At 39.0% G+C, this 22,138-nt stretch overlaps 1 protein-coding gene across 4 annotated transcripts in view; it reads left to right on the top strand.

Annotated features, from left to right (window-relative positions):
- The window catches only part of DLGAP1 (DLG associated protein 1), a 331,657-nt gene that overhangs the window by 275,960 nt on the left and 33,559 nt on the right, over positions 1-22,138 (top strand). For all 4 annotated transcript variants that reach the window (XM_039243192.1, XM_039243193.1, XM_039243194.1 and 1 more), the window contains one exon: positions 641-732. In XM_039243192.1, coding sequence (XP_039099123.1) covers positions 641-732 — 92 coding nt within the window. The remainder of the gene's footprint in view (positions 1-640; positions 733-22,138) is intronic.

Below are 22,138 nucleotides of genomic sequence, written 5' to 3' on the forward strand. Positions count from 1 at the left end.
CGGATCCTGCTTGGGATTCTCTCTCTCTCTCTTTCTCTTCCCCTCCCTTACTTGAGCATGCTCTCTCTCCCTCTCAATATAAATAAACATTTAAAATAAGTAAATAAAGGCACATTTTCTATGTGAGCTGTAGTCTATACATAGCTATTTAGGAATCATGGCTTGATATTCAAAGCCAATTTCTTAGTTTAAGAGGGAAACAATGAAGATACTATAGGGTTTATCTTAAAATGTTGGTACCTAAATCTCTCAATATCAACAGTTCTAACTAAAATAAATGAAATTTCTTCCTTCTTTTGTATTTTGTTGTCTGTGAATTCAAAACTTCCAAGAACATGTTTCCAGGCAGTGCTCCTTTCTAGTGTAGTTTTCATGGGTAAGCACTATTCACAAATCTTAGGAGCCATCATAGACATTTATCTTGGAAGTACACAAAATTTCGTTTTACTAAGATCAGCAGAGCCAAAGCACGTGGTAACAGCATAATGATGGCCCTCACCAAACACACAAATGTTGAATAAAAAGGCTACAAATCACAAAACATTCCAGCATTACTGCAGATGTTTGACAATATGTGACATTTGATTTTCAAGCAAGATGACTAAAATGGGCACCTCTACTTATTTGATTATTTCTTCAGGTGGATGATGCTGAAGAGCCTGACAAAACAGGGGAAAATAAAGCACCCAGTAAGTTCCAGTCCGTAGGAGTGCAAGTAGAAGAAGAGAAGTGGTGAGTCCATTTGTAATTGTCCTCTTTCGTCTTGATATTGGCAAGTACGGTACGAGTATCCCCCCCCCCACAAGATAAACCTCCAAGATTATTTTCCATTAACTGTTGGAAGCATTTAGCCGATTCCCTCCTATGCTTTAATGCTGGAGACCATTCAATAAGTTTTAGCTATAATATTAGAGTAAGCACATCACATTCATATACACATGAACACTGCGTGTAGTAGTGTTGTGTTGCCAAACTATTCTTCAAAAAACCTTCCCATTTTACACTGTGGACTTTTTAAGAGAAGAGGATTTCTCTTATTCCTATTTTTATTCCTAGCTTTTAATCGTATCTGCTTTTTAGTATGCAATCCATGATGAAGGAAGGAAGGAGGAAAGGAAGGAAGGAAAGAGAAAATAGAGAAGACATCCTATTTAGAGAAGACTTCATTATCTTGAATCATCAGTTCCTTTAGATTGATCTTTGAAATAATCTTACTCTAGAGTCTTAATATCTAGAATTGGGAAATTTAGAGTCTCAGAAACTAGAAGGGACTTCTGAGGTCACTACATTCATTTTATGAATGAGAATTTGATCCAGAGAGGTATGTAAGTTTCTCAAACTGTGAGGTACACGGTGGGTGAAACTATGTTTTATTGATAGTAGGTCCCCAGCTTCTAGAACGGCATTTTGCATATATAATATATTGGTGAATATATAAAATATATTGGTGAATGCAGTAAACTGCAGGTATAGCAGGAGAAAGAGATGTATTTTATAAATCAGAGTATCATCTCAATTTTGCCACTAACTTTCTGTGTGTTGATTAAAAGGAATCAGTTGGATATCCTCCATCCATCCACCTATCCATCTATCCATCCAATAAATATCTATGGAATGCCTCCTACACACAAGGCTACATGCAATATAAACTGAGTATCTGGAAAAAGGTTGTGCATCAGTTTATGGGAGGGGTGCAATTTTAGAGCCTTCCTGTATTGATACTGCACTTGCATGTATGAGGTTTTCAATATATGTATATATTTTATATAATTATACCATTTTGGACACCCAGAAAGTTGGTACAACTATTCTGGAAACCAGTAACAACAAAAATCAGCAGTAGTTATACACATATTCCTACCTGTTGACCGAACAAACACATTCATGAAGCTATCTTGAATGAAATTACTCAAAGGAAGGGAAACAATTGCTGAACATTATCTATCATTGTAAAAGAAAAATCATAATCATCAAATGTCAAACAATAAGAGAATGTTTTTGTAAATTTTAGTACATCACCAAGGTAGAATATACAGCTATTAAATGTACCTTGTAAAAAAGATACCAAAACATGGGGAAATCCCCATGATACAATACTAAGTGAAAAAGTTGAATGCGTAATATCCATGTAATGTCCATGAAGGTGGACGCAGACTGAAATGTAATCTGAAAGGTGGTAGATTTAGCAGTGATTTTTGTTTGTTTCTACTCTAAATATTCACTGATTGTATCTACTTCAAGTCAACCCTCTGACACTTGTTCCTTTAAGTGTTTTGGAAAATTTTTTGAAAATGTAGCTTAGGAGACATGAACAATCAATTTCATGGTAAGAAAACATATTCACCCTTTCCCCACTTGCCCAACTTGCTTGTTTTCCTCAATGGTGTGGTCATTAAGAGCACAGACTCTTTGGGGCGCCTGGATGGCTTAGTCGGTTGAGCGGCCGACTTTCACTTAGGTCATGATCTCGCGGTTCGTGGGTTCGGGCCCCGCGTCGGGCTCTGTGCTGACAGCTAGCTCAGAGCCTGGAGCCTGTTTCAGTCTGTGACTCCCTCTCTCTCTGACCCTCCCCTGTTCACGCTGTCTCCCTCTCTCCTAGAAATAAATAAAAATATTTAAAAAAAAAAAAAGAGCACAGACTCTTTAATTTTTTTAATGTCTTATTTATTTCTGAGAGAGAGAGAAAGAGACAGAGTGAGCAGGGGCTGGTCAGAGAGAGAGGGAGACACAGACTCTGAAGCAGGCTCCAGGCTCTGAGCTAGCTGTCAGCACAGAGCCCGACGTGGGGCTCGAACCCATGAACTATGAGATCATGCCCTGAGTCAAAGTCAGACACTTAACCGACTGAGCCCCCAGGCGCCCCCTAAGAGCACAGACTCTTGAGCTTGAGCACCTAGATTCAAATCCTGGCTCTTCCACCTACCACCTGGGGGCCTTGATCAAATTAATAAATAGCTTTGCGCCTTGGTTTCCTTAGAGGTGGTTTCTGGCCCAGCATGCAAGGAATTTAGAAGTTGTCGCTCTGTCCTAACAAGTAAAAAGCTGAACAAACTGAAAAATCAACAAATCAGTCAGAGAAGCAAGGTCACAGACCAAACCACTGCCCCTCGATTTGGAAACATAGACATACAGATATAGAACATACCAGAGCAGAAACCCACAAGCTAAAAACTCCATGGCAGTGCCAGGGTAGGAACACCTAACATGTAGGGACAAATTGCCAGAGGCTCAGTGAGGACAAGTCTGAGAGTGAAATATTTCAGGGGGGACAAGTAATGGGGGGTAGAAGATGGGGTGCTCCACAGCTTTGTGACTTACCTCCAGGAACTCCACCTAGTCGTCACAGTGAGTATGAAAGAAAAACCCCTGGTGCTTCCTCTAGCAGAGAGAGAACAGAAACCATTTTTGAAGTATGCCAGAGCATTCCATTCTTAATGAGATCTGCTCTCAGGAGAAATGATTTTACCAGAGCCTAACCTGCTGAAATCTTATCAGAGTCTAACCCACCTGGAGGAAGGGAAATCCCCAACTCCTCTAGCCATTCTCTCTCTTACATAGGTGGAGAGACACTGAAAAGGATTGTTGAAGCTCACAGCCCAGGGGTGCAGGCTTACTGAAAGACTGAGCCCTAGTCAATCAGAATGCTTCCCCTCCCCCACCCCTTCCCATCACATTACTAAAGGGCTATTCACCACAGTTCCTTTTACCCAGGACACCCTGCCTACTTTTCAACGATAATTTACGAGGCAAACTAAAATATGACAAGCACAGTTTGGAGTGGCTGACCAACCATCAGAACCAGCATCAGATACAGTAGATATATTGAGATTATCAGGTCAGGAATTTTAAAAAATTATGACAAACATGCTAAGTGGTTTAATGGAAAAAGTAGATGGCATGTAAGAACAGATGGATAATGTAAGTGAAGAGATGGAAGATCTATGGAAGAATAAAAAAGCTTTGCTAGGGATTAAAAGCACTGTAACAGGCAGACTGCCTTTAATGAGATCCTTAATAGACTAGACACAGCTGAGCAGAGTCTCTGAGCTTGAGGGTATAATAATAGAAACTTCCAGAACTGAAAAGCAAAAAAGAGGAAAACTGGAAACACACACAGAAACAAAACAAACTAGGATTTCCAAAACCTGTGGGACAATTATGGAAGAGGTAACAAATTCATGACAGGAATACCAGAACGGAAAGAAAAAAGGGAAAGAAACAATATTTAAAGAAATAGTAACTGAGAGTTTCCCCCAGATTAATGTCAGACCACAGATCCAGGTCTCAGAAAAGCTTTCTGAGTAGGATATATGCCCAATATACTACACCTAGAGATATCATATTCAAAGAAGAAAAAGTTCTCAAAAGAAGCAAAAAGAAAAAAAAAAACATCACGTTTCCTTTAGGGGGGGCAAAGATAAGAATGACATGCAACTTTTCCTCAGAAACCATGCAGAAGAAAATGGAGTGGAATATTAAATATTTGAAGGGAAAAAACCCCATCAACCTAGAATTCTGTACTCTGTAAAATTATCCTTCAAAAGTGAAAGAGAAAAGTGAAAGCTTTTCTCAAGTCAAACAAAAGTCGAAGAAATTTGTTGTCAGTAGAGCTGCCTTGTGAGGAAAGTTAAAAAGTTCTTCAGGAGTGCCAGGCTGGCTCAGTTGGGAGCACACAACCCTTTTTTGTTCGTTTGTTTGTTTGTTTTAAGTTTATTTTACTTATTTTGAGAGAGAGAAAAAAAAACATGGGAGAGGGAGAGAGAGAGAATTACTATGTGGGGCTCAAACTCACAAACTGTGAGATCATTACCTGAGCCAAAATCAAGAGACATACCTTTAACTGGCTAAGCCACTCAGGCGCCCCTCTAGCTTACTTTATTGTAAGAATACAGTATGTAATATGTTTGACGTACAAAATATAGACATAATCCATGAAAAAAAGTAATTCATAAACTGTAGACTTCATTAAAATTTGAAGCTTCTGCTCTTTGGCACACACTGTTGAGAGAATGAGAAGACAAGCCACAAACTAGGAGAAAAGATTTGCAAAACACACATCTAGTAAAGTGCTGTTATCCAAGATATACAAAGAACTCTTAAAAGTCAATAATAAAACAAACAACCTGATTTTTTTAAATGGGCAAAAGACCAGGGTGCAGGGTGGCTCAGTCAACTAAGTGTCCAACTCTTGATTTCAGCGCAAGTCATGATCTCACAGTTAGTGAGACAGAGACAGCCTGTGTCTGGCTCTGTGCTGGCAGTGTGGAGCCTGCTTGGGATTCTCTCTCTCCCTTTCTCTCTGCCTCTCCCCAGCTCATGCTCTCTCTCTCTCAAAAATAAATAAGTAAATATAAAAAAAAATCTTTTTTAATGGGCAGATGACCTTAACCTCCCCAAAGAAGATACATAAGTGGCAAGCATATAAAAAAAATGCTCAACATCTATGTCATCAGGGAATTGAAAATTAAAACAATGAAATAACACTACTCATGTATCAAAATGGCTAAAATCCAAAACACTAGCAACACCTAATGCTGGTAAGGCAACATTAAGTCTCATTCATTGCTGGTTGGAATGCAAAATGGTAGAACCACTTAGGAAAACAGTTTGGCAGTTTCTTACAAAACTAAACATACTCCTACCATACAATCCAGCAAAGGCACTCCTTGGTATTTAACGCAAAGGAGTTAAAAACTTATGTTTGCACAAAACCCTCACTATATTGATAGCAGCTTTATTCATAATTGCAAAATTGGGAAGGAACCAAGATGTCCTTTAGTAAGTAAATGAATAAATAGACTGTGATACATCCAGACAGTGGAATTTTATTCGGCATTGAAGAAGAAATAATCTAGGGCCCCTTGGTGGCTCGGTAGGTTAAGCATCTGACTTCGACTCAGGTCATGACCTTACAGTTCCTGAGTTCGAGCCCAACATCAGGCTCTGCATTTAGAGCTCCGAGCCTAGAGCCTGCTACAGATTCTATCTTTCTCTCTCTCTCTGCCCTTCCCCACTCGCACTCTGTCTCTCTCTGTATCTCAAAAATAAATAAATGTTTAAAAAAAAATTTTAAGAGGGACGCCTGGGTGGCTTAGTCGGTTAAGCGTCCGACTTTCGCTTAGGTCATGATCTCGCGGTTCATGGGTTCGAGCCCCGCGTCAGGCTCTGTGCTGACTGCCAGCTCAGAGCCTGGAGCCTGTTTCAGAGTCTGTGTCTCCCTCTCTCTCTGACCCTCCCCTGCTCACGCTGTCTCTCTCTCTCCCTCCTAGAAATAAATAAAACATTTAAAAAAATTTTTTTAAGAAAAAGAACTATGCTATCTAACCACAAAAATGCATGGAGGAAACCTAAGTGCATATTACTATGCAAAGGAAGCCAATTTGAAAAGGCTACATACTGTCTGATTCCAACTACAAAGACATTCTGGAAGGGGCACAACTGCTGAGAGAGTAACAATGATTAAGGGAGAGGGAGGCATGAATAGGCAGAGCACAGAGGATTGTTAGGCCGTGAAACTACAATGGTGGATACATGTCATTATACATCTGTCGAAACCCAAAGAATGTGCCACACCAAGAATGAACTCTTAACTAAACTATGAATTGGGGTGGTAGTGATGTGTCAACATAGGTTCACCACTATAACAAATGTACCATTCTGGCAGGGGACGTTGACAAAGGGGGCAGGCTGGGGGTGGGGGAAGGGGCAGAGGGTATATAAGAAATCACTGTATGTTCTGTTCCGTTTTGCTGTGAATCTAAAACTGCTCTGAAAACCAAATCTTATTAATTAAAAACAGAAGAGTGGTAGACAATAGTGTTAACCTCAGAGAGTTATCCTGGGGTGTATGGTTTAATACATATAAAACTTTTAGAAAAATACCTGACACATAGGAAGTACCGTCTAAGTGTTTCCTATTCTATTATGTACCCAGGTAGAATCTCTGAAGACCGAAATCTCAAGAAAACAATTATATCACCTTTTCTTTAAAACTAAGAGAAAATCATCTCAATTTTACAATTTTACTTGAAACATTTCTCCAGCAGCCAACTATTCTGTTTTATCAAATAAACACCCTAACACTTGTCCATCTACAGGAATGCTAAATACTGTGACTTGAACACACCTAATAGCAACCCAAAATTTCAAATGAGCCACTTTTATGTTTGAAAAAATTGAATATTTAATGAGTTACTGAAGTTTGTAGGATGGTCAGTTTCTCAGTACACTGGATGGCTTATTTAAAATTCATCCCCCAAAAGGTCTGGCAGCCCCAACTTTGCTGCTTAATTTTTCAAAACATACCCTTCCTCAAAGGTCACTTTATAGTTAACCACTGTAAGGTAAATAAGCATTTAAATGGATGTTAATGATTGTTTTCAACCTCTCCAAAAGAAATCCATTGTCAAACAGGGATTACTTATAAATTCTGTCTCTAATTAGAATTCCTTTTTTACAATTTTGCCGGTAGTAATTCATGTAGATAGGATCTTAAAAAGCAAAATTGGGCATTGGAGATTACCTGATGACAACTAAGGGAATTTTTTTCAATTATCTAGTGATAATTGAAAAAGGGATCTGTTTCCTTCCCCAGACAGACAGACTGATAAACAACAAAAAAGTGAGAGAAAGAAAATAGAGCCAGAAGAAGAAAGAGATCGTACAAAGAGAAGAAAATTAAAAGGCTTTGTCAGAGGCCAAGAAACTCATTATCACCTTTTGAATCCATCACAATTTAGGAACCAAAACTAACAAAGCAAAGTTCCCCTGATTTGTCTATGAAGGGGTAGACTTTTCAATCCAGGTGTTCTTCACTGCTGAAAATTAAAACAAAAAGAGTAAGTTAATAACGCGTTAGTAAAAAGTAAAATGTGCTAAGTAACCCATCTGCTCCAAAAAGAGGAACCTCAATGGAGTATTATAAATCTTGCTGGTGTATTTGCAGACAGCCATGACATCCTCAAAATACCATCCGTAGCCGATGTGCCACATCCATTCTCCGGGGCTACCTCATGGTGGGGACCATGCATTGAGGAATGCCGTCTAAAGGTCACTGGTTTAAATGCCATGGCAGCGCCGAACCAGGGATAACAGATGCATGTGGTTTTGAAACAAGATGGCTTCCCTTAAGCCAATGTAGCAATTCCTCATCTCCGTCAAACATTAGCTGTCTCTCGCCAATTCCCATTTTGCAGGGCGCCCAGTGGCACCGTCCGATGGGATCCACACCGCATACAGTATTTGTTGATAGGCAGGATTGATCCCAAGCAAAGTCAGCAAATCTTGCCAACACCTTCCGTCCCTCCGCAGCCCTGCATCCCAGTTTCTCCTAGCATCCTGTTCCCATTCTCTCCCATCCTTTTGACTGCTCCCCAGGAATTTGCATGAGGTCTTCTTGTTTTTCAAACTGATAATTAGCACATCCAGTAAACCAATCCTTCCTATTTAAGAAGGTGAAAAAGCTAAGAGGCTCCCAGGATCTCCCCTTTCCTTCCAAGGAACAATTGTATATTAACCGCTATTCATCCAAGAGTTTTTTTCTTTTTCTGCCTAAGACTCTCACGGCAGACACACACAAAAAAGAATATATTTATTTTCATTATAAAAGCAGAATGTAAATTGACTTGGAGGAAAAAACAGAGCAGCATGTTGACAGTTTTTACCTCTCTGATAGGCCTTGGAACAATGAAAAAACTGTTTGTGTGTCTGTGTGTGTGTGTCTTAAGCATTATCTATCTTTTCTATCATAATTGTGTATTATTGAGTCTAATTAGTGATAAGTAAGATACTATTTATACATTACAAAAATTTATAAATTACAGAAATGAAATTCCCCATAATTTTATTCATTAACCATGAATAAAGGGGTATATTTTTGGCCCAAACTTTTTCCATGAACATTTTGAAAGTTATTAAAATCATTCTATGCATAAAATTTAGTAATATTTTGGGGCACCTGGCTGGCTCAGTCAGAAGAGCATATGACTCTTGATCTCAGGGTCATGAGTTTGAGCCCCATGTTAAGTGTAGAGATTACTCAAATTAAAAAAACTTAAAAATAAAATTAAGTGCTATTTTAAAATCAACTAAGAGGACCTGACTGGCTCAGTCAAAAGATTATGTGACTCTTGGTCTCAGAGTCATGAGTTCAAGCCCTACATTGGGTGTACAGATTACTAAAAACATAATAATAAACTTAAAATAAAATAATGTTATAACAAAAGCTTTCTCATTATTAACAATTCACAACAAATATTTCTTTTGGCTACACGGTACTCAAGAATAGGTATACATCAGGGGCGCCTGGGTGGCTTAGTCGGTTGGGCGTCCGACTTTCGCTTAGGTCATGATCTCGCGGTTCGTGGGTTCGAGCCCCGCGTCGGGCTCTGTGCTGGCTGCCAGCTCAGAGCCTGGAGCCTGTTTCGGTCTGTGACTCCCTCTCTCTCTGACCCTCCCCTGCTCACGCTGTCTCTCTCTCTCTCTCTCTCTCTCCTAGAAATAAAACATTAAAAAAAAAAAAAAAAGAATAGGTATACATCATAATTTGTTTCCCCTTTCTCCCACTAGTGAATATCTACATTATTTCTAGATTGACTTCTGGTTAAAGATGGTGGAAAAAATATACACATCATCTATGAGGCCTTCTGAAACTAAATGGCAGTAAAAGGATGTTTTGCTTGTTTGGGCATAAACTGCCAAGGATGAAGAGAACAAGGGAGTGGAAAAGAACAACAGTGATATTTTGGAAGTTGAGGGGCAGACAGGTGATAACTGGCTTAGCTGACCAGGGAGAGCGGAAGCTAAAGCCAGTGATACAGACACCTAAGATACAATTCAACTTAAATTTCAGAACCCACAAAAGGCACAGGGCCTAATAGCACTGGTGCTTGGAAAAGTAGTGACGAAGGAGCTAAAAACTCTTTGTACCTGCCAAGCCAGGGTGACAGTGTTTCCCCACTCTGGCAAAAGACTGGGGGTTTCTCTTCTTCAGAGGCTAAAATAAAGGATCTGCAGTCTGGAAGACAGCAGCACAGCTGGGGAGTACTGTTACTATCCTGAAAATAGGAAGATGAGTGAAAATTTACAAACAGAATGCTGAGGCACCCTGCGGTAAACCTCCTTTGCTCACACTGCGCCCAGAGCCCTGGAGGCCAGTCTGATTCCCTCAAGGCAGAACTATGGCATAATCTGTGGTGGGGGAACAGATCAGTCCAAGTCCAAGGACCCAAAGACAAATTGACGTCAGGGATTTTGCAAGGTGAGAGCCCAGTGAGATCCTACACCCTACACTGAGGGTCCCAGTGGATACACCCCTCCTCCCTAAAGCACAGACTTCTCAGGAGGCTTTTACTGTACCTCTCAAGCATGAGCAGACAGCTAACAATCAGCAAACTCAGAGACCAGAGAAGAGTCGTAACTAAAGAACCAAAAGTTTTAAGGAACATTCAGGGAATTTAAAAGTTATTTCCGAGACAAAAGAAGGGAAGGATGGGCAAGGAATGCTCCATGATGGAAGTGAATATTGGCATGGTCTCTGACAGAGCATCTTACCCTCCTGGGCTGCGAGGGGTTGGGGGGGGGGAGGACGTGGGTCGGGAAGGAGGCGGGGAGGAGGGAAGAGCAAGAAAAGTGCTCTTAGAAATTAAAATTTTAATAGCACACTGGAAAACCCCACAGAAGAGTTGGGAGATAAATTTAAGAGACTTCCAGAAAAGTACAAAAGGGGAAAAGCAAAGAAGTAATCCAGGAAACAAGTAATTCAGCCCTAGAAAGGGGGAAAGGGAGGCCTCAGGATGATGGAGAAGAGAAAATTCCAGACAACAGTTATGCAGCAAGTCTAGTGACCAAGTGCGATGGAACAGCTCAGAAGCTCTGTGAAAGATTAATTCAAGAAGACTTGTAGAATACCTGATGTTTGTTTCAGTGCATGCGGAGGAAACTACACATCTGAGGTATTTTGAGGATTGAGTAGTATGCTAGGTACATAAAAATTAAGCAAATTTTTAAGAAGAAAAAATGTGCAGAAAGTATAATACGCCGTAGTGATTTGTTAGGGCTGCTATTGCCAAGCACCACAGACGGAGCGGCTTCAACAGCAGAAATTTATTTCTTCACAGTTTCAGAAGCTACAAGTCCAAGATCAAGGTGTTGATAGGGCTGATAGTGTTTCTTCTGCGGCTTTTGACTTGTAGGTGGTTGTCTTCCCCCTGTGTCTTCAGATGTTTTTCCCTCTGTGTCTGTGTCTGTCCTAATCTCTTCTTCTTTTAAAGATATCAGTCAGGCATATTGGATTAGGGCCCACTCATATGACTTCATTTTATTTTAATTACCTCTTTAAAAAGACCCTGCCTCCCAAACCAGTCACATTCTGGGCTCCTGGGGGCTAGGACTGCCACACAGGAATTTGTGGAGGGAGAAGCGCACAACCGAGCCCATAACACACAATGAGCTGTGAATGCTGTTTCCTGGTCATAAGAATATAGTCACAAAAAGCAAGTTCTGAAAATTTAATCAAATTTACAACGCAACTATATCAGGAGAATGGAAAAACTAATGGAACAGACCAGAAATGTGTGTGTGTGGGTGTGTGTGTATGTTGTGTGTGTGAGCGAGATCAACAGACAGACTGACAAAAACAGAGACAGAGACAGGGATAGAGACAGAGACAGAGAAACAATGAGGAGGAAGAGGGAATGAAGATGAAGTGGGAAAAATCGAAAGGTTCATCTTTCCTAAAGACAAAGACTAAACTATTAACAAATAGCAATATTTGTTATTTAGAAGTAGTATTAAAACGTGGCTACCTGCAGAACAGAAAACTATTGCATCACTGGGCCAGGGAGGGATTCCTCTTTTTCCTCGCCAGCCTTGCAGAACCACTTGATATTTTAAAACTGTGTGCAGGTATAACTTTGATAAAAATCAAAAGTGACTGATCAGGGGCGCCTGGGTAGCTCAGTCGGTTAAGCATTCAACTTCTACTCAGGTCATGATTTCACGGTTCCTGGGTTCGAGTCCCGTGTCGGGCTCTGTGCTGACAGCTCAGAGCTTGGAGCCTACTTTGGATTCTGTCTCCCTCTCTCTCTCCCCCTCCCCTGCTCAGGCTCTGTCTCTCTCTCGCTTAAAAATAAACAAACATTAAAAAAAAATTTGTTAAGGGGCGCCTGGGTGGCTTAGTCGGTTAAGCGTCCGACTTTCGCTTAGGTCATGATCTCACGGTTCGTGGGTTCGAGCCCCGCGTCGGGCTCTGTGCTGACTGCCAGCTCAGAGCCTGGAGCCTGTTTCAGAGTCTGTGACTCCCTCTCTCTCTGACCCTCCCCTACTCATGCTGTCTCTCTCCTAGAAATAAAAAAAATAAAAAAAATAAAAAATTTGTTAAGTGACTAATCAAAATACTAATATATAGTCTTGTGATAATTACCTTTATGCAACAAGTATTTTTGCTATTTCAGATTATTCCATTTCTGGGTCTAAGATTTCACACATTTTTTAATGTTCTTGACACCCATTTGCAAATAGCTGCTGAAGAAATCAGCACCACTTTACACTCACAGGTAGGCACTTGAGGGTGCAAATAACTGACCTCTTTAAATCCTATCATTGTTTGAATGGCTTTACTGAAATAAACATACAATAAACTATATATATATATAAAGTGTATCATTTGGGGCGCCTGGGTGGCTCAGTCGGTTAAGCGCCCAACTTTGGCTCAGGTCATGATCTCATGGTTCGTGGGTTTGAGCCCTGCGTCGGGCTCTGTGCTGACAGCCAGCTCAGAGCCTGGAGCCTGTTTCAGATTCTGTGTCTCCCTCTCTCTCTGACCCTCCCCTGCTCACGCTGTCCCTCTCTCTCTCAGAAATAAATAAAATGTTAAAAAATTTTATAAAAAATAAAGTGTTTAATTTGATAATTTTTTGCATATATTTATCCTAAATACATACATTTATCATAAATGTATATATAATGGAACTATCACGACCATCAAAATAGAGAAAACATCCATCACCTCAAAAGTCTCCTCTTACCCCTTTATAGTCAGTCCACCCTGCCCGCCCACCCCTCCTCCCCTACCCCTTGCCTTGCTTGCTCCCACTTTTTTGCATTTGCTAGAATTTTATTTAAATAAGATATCCTTATAAAATATGTACTGATATATGTGTATGGATCTATTTTTGCATTCTCTGTGTTGTTCCATTGATCTAATTGCCGATCTTCGTGCCAATACCACACTGTTTTAACTACTGTAGCTTTATAGTAAGTTTTGCAGTTAGTGTATGGCCTCCAACTTCCTTTTTTTCAAAGTTTTTTCTTCCTTTTTGCCACTCTAGGCCATTTGCCTTTTGTAAAAATTTATTTATTTATTTTGAGAGAGGGAGCATGAGCACAAGTTGGGGAGGGGCAGAGAGTGACAGAGAGAAAGACTCTCAAACAGGTTCTTCGCTGTCAGTGTAGAGCCCGATGCGGGCTTGAAGTCACAAACCATGAGATCATAACCTGAGCTGAAATCAAGAACTGGACACTGAACCAACTAAGCCACCAAGCACCCTGGTCCTTTGCCTTTCCATAATGAGTTTTAGAAAGAGTTTGTTCATTTCTATTAAACCTACTGGATTTTGACTGAGACTGCATTGACTCTATACATCACTGGAGATTTGACATCTTAACAATCTCTCTTCTTTTCTTTATCAATATTATGCAATTCACACTGTAAACATTTTGCACACTTTGTCAGATTTGTCCATAGATATTTCTTTTTTTTTCCTGGTATTATAAATGGTATTTATTCTTACTTCACTTACCAACTGTCTATTGTTAGGTCATAGAAATACCATTGATTTTTGTGTGTTGATCTATCCTGTAATGTCGCTAAACTTGCCTATTAGTTTTAGTGAATTTTGTAGTCTATATGATTTTCTAGACTATTGTGTCATCTACAAAAAAAAGACAGATTTGTTTCTTCTTTTCATCTAGATGCATTCTTTTTCTTGTTTTATTACACTGGCTAAAAGTTCCAGTACAATTTTGAATAGAAGACATGAGTACGGACATCCTTGCCTTCTTCCTGATCTTCCGTAAAAACATTTAATCTTTTACCATTAAAGATTATGTGAGCTTTAGGTTTTGGTAAATGCCTTTTACTGAATTGAGAAAGTTCCTGTCTGTTTCTAGTTTGTTGAGAATTGTGATTAGAAATGGATATTGGATTTTGTCAAATGCTTCTTTTTTTTTAATCTAATGAGATATCACAAGGTTTTGCATTTAACTATTAATATGATGAATTGCATGTATTGATTTTTTTAAATTATGGTAAAATACGTATAAAATAAAATTAACCAGGGTGCCTGACTGGCTCAGTCAGTTGAGCATCTGACTCTTGATTTCAGCTCAGGTCATGATTTCACGGTTTGTGAGTTTGAGCCCCTCTCTCCCCCCCCATTGGGCTCTCCGCTGACAATCCGGAGCCTGCTTGGGGATTCATTCTCTCTCTCTCTCTCTCTCTCTCTGTTCCTCAAAACTCATGCTCTCTCTTGCTCTCTCTAAAAATAAATTAATAAACAAAAAATGTTTTTAATTACCATTTTTGGTGTACAATTCAGTGGCATTAAGTACATTCACAATATTGCACAACCATCACCACTATCTAGTTCCAAATATTTTCATCACTTTGAACAAAAATCCCATAACCATTAAATAGTCACTGCTTATTCACTCTTCCAGCCTTTTGAAACTACTAATCTGTTTTCTGACTTTATGGATTTGCCTATTCTGAATATTTCTTTTTTTTTTTTTAAAGTTTATTTACTTTGGGGGAGAGAGAGGGGGAGAGAGAGAGAAAGAGAGAATCTCAAGCAGGCTCCGCACTACCAGCATGGAGCCCAGTGCAAGGCTGAAACTAAGAAAGCATGAGATCATGATCTGAGCCAAAACCAAGAGTCAGACACTTAATTGACTGAAATACCCAGGCACCCCATATTCTGGATATTTCTTATAAACTGAATCATACAATGTGGCCTTTGTATCAGGCTTGAGGTCCATCCATGTTGTAGCATGAATCAGTATTTCATTCCCTTTTATGGCTGAATAACCATAATATGGTTATACTACATTGTTTACTCATTCATCTATTCATGGACATTTGGGATGTTTTATCTTTTGGCTATTATGAATAGAGCTACTACAAATATTAGTGTACAAGTTTTTGTTTGAACATCTGTCTTTAATTCTTTTTGGTATTTACCTAGGAGTACAATTGCTGGGTTATATTCTAATTCCATGTTTAGGATTCCTTTTTGAGGAAGCACAAAATTATATTCCATGCAACTATACCATTTTACATTCCCACCAACAGTGTATGAGTGTTCCAATTTCTCCTTTTCTTTTTTTTTTGGCCAACACCTGTTATTTTCCATTATTAAAATTACCATCCTAGTAGATATTTAGTGGTATCTCATTATGGCTTGAATTTGCATTTCCTTAATGACTACTGATGTTGATTATCTTTTCATGCACTTATTAGCCATTTGTTTGTCTCTTTGAAGATATATCTATTTAAGTCCTTCACCCATGTTTTTTATTTAAAAAAATTTTTTTAATGTTTACTTATTTTTGAGAGAGACAGAGCACAAGTGGAGGAGGGGCAAAGAGAGAGGGAGACAGAATCTGAAGCAGGCTCTAGGCTCTGAGCTGTCAACACAGAACCCAATGGAAGCTTGAACCCACAAACCTTAAGATCATGACCTGAGCTGAAGTTGGACACTTAACTGACTGAGCCACCCAGGCACCCCACTTTTGCTCACTTTTAAAATTAAGTTGTTTGGGAGGCACCTGTGTGGCTCAGTCGGTTAAGTGTCTGACTTTGGCTCAGGTCATGACTTTGTGGGTCATGAGTTTAAGCCCCACATCAGGCTCTGTGCTAACAGCTCAGAGCATGGAGCCTACTTCAGATTCTGTGTCTCCCTCTCTCTCTCTGCCCCTCCCCCACTCATGCTCTGTCTCTGTCTTTCAAAAATAAATAAATGTTTAAAAATTTTAAGAAAAAATACAGTTAGGTTGTTTGGGACACCTCGGTGGCTCAGTTGGTTGAGCGTCTGACATCGGCTCAGGTCATGATCTCCCGATTCACGAGTTTGAACCTTGCTTCAGATTCTGTATCTTCCTGCACTGGCACTCTTTCTCTCTCTCTCAAAAATAAATAAACATTTTTTAAAAATTAGGTTGTTTTTATTGTTGAGTGCTGTAAGAGTTCTTTATATATTCTGGATACCAGACCCTCAGATATATGACTTACAAGCATCTTTTCTCCCTCTTTGGGTTGTCTTTTTACTCTATTGATAGTGTCTTTTGATGCACAAAAGTTTTTAATTTTGATGATGTCCAATTTTTCTCATCACTTGTGCTTTCAGTGTCATATTTAAGAAACCAATGCCAAATCCAAAATAATGAAAATTTGCCCCTATGTTTTCCTCTAAGAATTTCATAGTTGTAACTCTTAAATTCAGGCTTTTGACCTATTTTGAGCTAACTTTTCTATGTGGTGTGAGGTAAGAATCCAGTTTCATTCTTTTGCATGTGGCTATTGAGTTGTCTTGCGTTGACTGATTTTTGAATGTTAACCCAACTTTGTGTTCCCAGGATAAGCCCATTTTGTCATCATGTCATCATGGTCCTTTTTATATGTCATTGGATTTGATTTGCTAATATTTGGTTAAGAATATTTGTATTGCATTCATTAGAAAATTTTTCTGTAGTTTTCTTGTAGTGTCTTTGCTGTCGTTGGTGTTAGAGTAATACTATCCTCATAGAAAGAATTAGGAGGTATTTTCTCCTCCTTAATTTTCTAAAAGTGTTTGTGTAAAATTGCTATAATTTTTTATTAGATATTTAATTGAATTAACCAGTGCAACTGTCTGGATATGGAGTTTGCTTTGCGGGAAAAATTTAAACTATGAATTCAATTTCTTTAATAGATATAAGGCTATTAGGTCATTAATTTCTTCTTACCTGACCCTTGATATTTTGTCTTTCAAGGAATTTGTCTATTTCATCTGGGTTATCCAATTTATTTGTATAAAGTAGTTCATAATATTCCTTTAATATAATTTTAATAGCTATAGACTCTGTAGTAATGGCACCTCTCTCATTTCTGATATTGGTAATGTGTGTCTGTTTTTTTCCTCATTAGTCTGGCTAGAAGATTATTATTTTATCAATTTTTTAAAAGAAACAAGCTTTGACTTCACTGATATTTCTCTATTTTCTGTTTTCTATTTCATTGGTTTTTGCCTTTGTCTTTTTCATTCACTTTATTCTGTTTACCATAGATTGCATTTGCTCTTCTATTTTTTAATTTCTTAAAGTAGCGATTAAACATTGAATTAAGACCTTTACTTTTTGTATTATTGGTGTCCAATGCTATAAATGTCCCTTAAGTACTGTTTTATCTACATCCCACAAATTCTGATTATTATGTTTTCATTTTCATTCAGCTCAAAATAAACACTTCCTAATCTCTTTTTTTTCTTTAACCCATAGTTTATGGGTTATCTAGCTCACAAATATTTGGGGACTTGGTAAATATCATTTAGTTATTGGTTTTTATTTAATTCCATTGTGACCAGACTCTATACTTCATGTCTTGAATCCTGTAAAATTCATTGAGATTTGTCTTGTGGCCCAAAATACTATCTCTCTTGCCAAATAATCTGTGTGAACTTGAAATAAAATGTATATTCTGCTATTTTTAAGTGGAGTATTTTGTAAATGCCAACTAGGTCAGGTTAGTTTTTGAAATTTCTCTATAAATTTCCAATTTTCTATGTATACACTCTATCAATTATTGAGAAAGTGATGTTGAAACCTCTGACTATAATTGTGAATTTATCTATTTCTTCCTATTGTTCTATCAATTTTGCTTCATGTATTTTGAAGATCTCTTATTAGGTACATAAACATTTAAGATTGTTATGTCCTCCTGATGAATTGGCTCCTTTATCATTAGGAAACATCCCTCTTTCTCCCTGGTATTAATTTTTCTTATGAAATCTACCTCGTCTGATATTAAGATAGCCAATTGAACTTCCTTTTCTTTTTAAGTAAGCTCTGCACCCAACATGGGAGTCAAACTCATGACCCCAAGATCAAGAGTCACATGCTCTATCAGCTGAGCCAGCCAGGCACTGCTGAACTTTCTTGTCATTAGTGTTAGCATGATGTATCCTTTTTCATTCTTTCAGTTTTAAATTATTTATGTCTTTATAATTAAAGTGGTTTTGTGGGCATCTGGGTGGCTCAGTCAGTTAAGCATCCAATTCTTGATTTCAGCTCAGGTCATGATCTCACCATTCATGAATTTGAGTCCCACTATGGTGATAGTGTGAAACGTGCTTGGGATTCTTTCTCCCTCTCTTTCTGTCCCTCTCCTGCACTCTCGCTCTCTCTCTCAAATATAAATAAATAAGCCATTTTTTTTAAAGTGGTTTTTAGAGGCACCTGGGTGGCTCAGTCAGTTAAGTGTCTGACTCTTGATTTCCACTTAGGTCATGGTCTCACCATTCCTGAGTTTCAGCCTCACAGCAGGTGCTTGCAATTCTCTCTCTCTCCCTCTCTCTCTACCCATCCTTCACTTGCACTCTCTCTTTTAAAAATAAATAAACGTTTTTTAAAAAGTGGTTTTTATGGGCAGCATATAGTTAGGTCTTGCTTCTTAATCGAATCTCACAACCTCCTTTTGATTGGGATACTTAGGCCATTTACATTTAATTTAATTGTTGATGTGTTTGGGTTTAATTCTGCCAGCTTGTATTTGTTATTTGTTATCTCTTCTTTGTCCTATATTTCATTTTCTTCTCCCTTCCTTTGGATTATCTTTTTATGGTTCCATTTTATTCCCTTTGATATCTCATTAGTTATAACTTTCCATTGTATCTTATTAGCTATAACTTTCTATTGTCTTTTTAGTAGCTGCTATAGAGATTATAATGTATATTTTATTTAATTTATTACAATATACCTTCAATTGAAATGAGATCATTTCATATATAAGAACCTTAAAATAATATGCTTCCATTCCTCTACTACCCACATTTGTGCTATTGTTATCAAACATTTTATTTCTACATGTATTAAAAATCCATAATATATTATTATTTTTGCTTTAAACAGTTATCTTTAACACGATTTAAATAAAAGGGAAAAAATTCCTATTTGTTCACAAAGTTATGCTTTCCAGTGTTCTTCATTCCTTTGTGTAGATCCAAATTGCCAGCTTGCATCATTTTCCTTTCCCTTAAAAGACTTCTTTTAACCTGTCTTACAGTGCATGTGTGGTCATGATGACAGCTTACAGCTTTCGTATATCAAGAGTCATTATTTTGTCTTTATTTTAAAAAGAAGATTTTTAGGGGCACCTGGGTGGCTCAGTCGGTTAAGCATCTGACTTCAGCTGAGGTCATGATCTCACGGTTGCTGAGTTCAAGCCCCACATCAGGTTCTGCGCTGACAGCTTAGAGCCTGAAGCCTGCTTCATTACTCTCTCTCACTCTCGCTCTCACTCTTTCTCTCTCTCTCTCTCTCTGCCTTTCCTCCACTCACACTCCGTCTATCTCTCAAAAATAAACATTTTTTAAAAATTAAAAAGTAAATTAATAATTAAAAGATTTTATTTTTCCCAAAGAGGAACAAATATACTCCAGCTATGGGTAGGTTTCTTGCCACATGCATTCAATGTTGGTAAATGCTCTTTTGGGACCCTGTGAGGATCTCTGGATCTCTGTGTGCAGCTCTCTCTTCTGCCACACTCTGCCTGGCAAACTCCCACTGCACTGCCCTCCCGGGACTCCCAGCAATGTCTCGTCAGGGCAGGGAGACTGCTAGCACTGCACAGTGCCCCTCCCTGTGCTGCAGCCTGGACGCTTTCTCTGATCAGTCAACACAGGCAATCACTGAACTTGTTTGTTTCCCACGTCTCCGTGATCACTGTCTTCATTGTCTGATGTCAAGTATCTTGAAAACTCTTGTTTCATGTATTTTTCCAGTTTGTTGTTTCAGAGAGAAGAGTAAATTCGGTCATTCTTTCGACTCCATCTTGGTCGAAAGCAGAAATCATCCATAAAGACTTTATTTGGCCTTATGTGGGGTTAGCCCTGTTATTGAGCACTACTCTCTGGCTTGAAAGGTCATGGAATGTATGGGAATGTACTGAAGCTCTGGTGAAAAAAAATATTCCAGTCAAGAGATCCAATTTGAAAGTAACTTTACCTATCCATCTTTAAAATGTAGGTGTTGGAGGGGGTGTCTGGGTGGCTCAGTGGGTTCAGCTCAGGTCATGATCTCACAATTCGTGGGTTCAAGCCCGGCTGTGGGCTCTGTGCTGACAGCTTGGAGCCTGGAGCCTGCTTCAGACTTAGTGTCTCCCTTTCTCCCTCTGTCCCTCCTCGACTTGTGCTCTTGCTCTCTCTCGCTCTCTCTCTCAAAAATAAATAAATGGGGGCGCCTGGGTGGCTTAGTCAGTTAAGCATCCGACTTTTGCTTGGGTCATGATCTCACGGTTCGTGGGTTCGAGCCCCGCATCGGGCTCTGTGCTGACTGCCAGCTCAGAGCCTGGAGCCTGTTTCAGTCTGTCACTCCCTCTCTCTCTGACCCTTCTCTGCTCACGCTGTCTCTCTCTCTCCTAGAAATAAATAAAACATTAAAAAAATTTTTTTTAAATAAGTGAACATTTAAAAAAATAAAATGTGGGAGTTGGATACAATTAACATCAATAACTTTTTAGGTGTAAGTTCTCTGATTCAACATCCCAGCAGTGTCTCCTCAAATTTAGAGTCACATCATACATAGACAGAGACTCTTTGTTGAGGTCTAGGCCTAATCTCCTAGATCTTGCTTCCTGCTTACTGTCATATTTCCCAGGTGGCTGTGTTGCCGTCTTAATCTCTAGTTCAGAACCAAGAGAAGTGTGGATAAGTGTGCGATACAGGTTCTGGCTCCCTGCCCCTGTTGCAACTCAGCTACCTTTTATAGGGGTAAATATTTATGCTATATCTTGGAACAATTGTGAAGCGATCATCTCTAGTGTCTACAACTGAAAATGTTAAGGAGGAATAGAGGCTTTGATATTATATATGCTTGTTTATTTATTAACACTGTCAAATTGACAAATTGACATCTGTCTTTAGTGGTTGCATAGAGAGAAGCTACTGGTCTTATAGCACTTTCCTGGAAAGAGAATTCCAAAATGTTATTTTTCTGGTGTGTATATATTTAAATTGTTTTTAAGATTGTATTTTTTTAAATGTTTTTATTTATTTCTGAGAAAGAGAGAGACAGCATGAGCAGGGGAGGGTCAGAGAGAGAGACACAGAATCGGAAACAGGCTCCAGACTTTGAGCTAGCTGTCAGCACAGAGCCTGACGCAGGGCTCGAACCCACAAAGTGTGAGATCATGACCTGAGCTGAAGTCAGATGCTTAACTGACTGAACCTCCCAGGCGCCCCTAAGATTGTATTTTTAAGTAACCTCACATCCAATGTGGGGCTCAAACATGCTTCACTGACTGAGCCAGCCAGGTACCCCTTAATATTTTTATCTTTGTAAACTATTTCTTTTTTTTTCTCCCTGCCCCTCCCCCACTTTGTAAACTACTTCTTAACTGGCTGGGATCCTTATCTAGAGGGCATCCACGTGAGAGTCAGGGTTACTGCAAGGGCTATTTGCCTTCGGCATCCAGGGGATTAGAGGAGAAAACTTTTCCTAGAATAAGTGAGTCGGAAATCACTTTGTGACCTCTTTCCTTCCCTCATCAACTCCCCATGGCTACCTGCTAGTCCTTTATTAAATCGGTGAAGCTGGGTAACAGTGAATGTCCTGAGCAGGATCCGTGTGTTTGGAGGTGCATGTATGCAAAGGGAAAGCCAAGATCTTTCCATTTATATTTCATTTTATGGTACGGGAATGGGAGCAGATGGCTATTTTGATGATATGCAAAGTCTCTTGTCTTTCTTATCTTCATTTGGTCTAGCCGTCTCCTTCTCTCCTTGCACACCTTTTGTACATTATGAAATAATACTCAGACCCCCAGGGACACACTTAATGCTACAGGGAAAAAATGCTGGCATCGAAATGTGGCTGTGAATGACACCTG

Source organism: Hyaena hyaena, unplaced genomic scaffold (genome assembly GCF_003009895.1).
Source record: "Hyaena hyaena isolate Hyena2069 unplaced genomic scaffold, ASM300989v1 scaffold_222, whole genome shotgun sequence".
In the NCBI taxonomy this organism is placed as follows: Eukaryota; Metazoa; Chordata; class Mammalia; order Carnivora; family Hyaenidae; genus Hyaena; species Hyaena hyaena.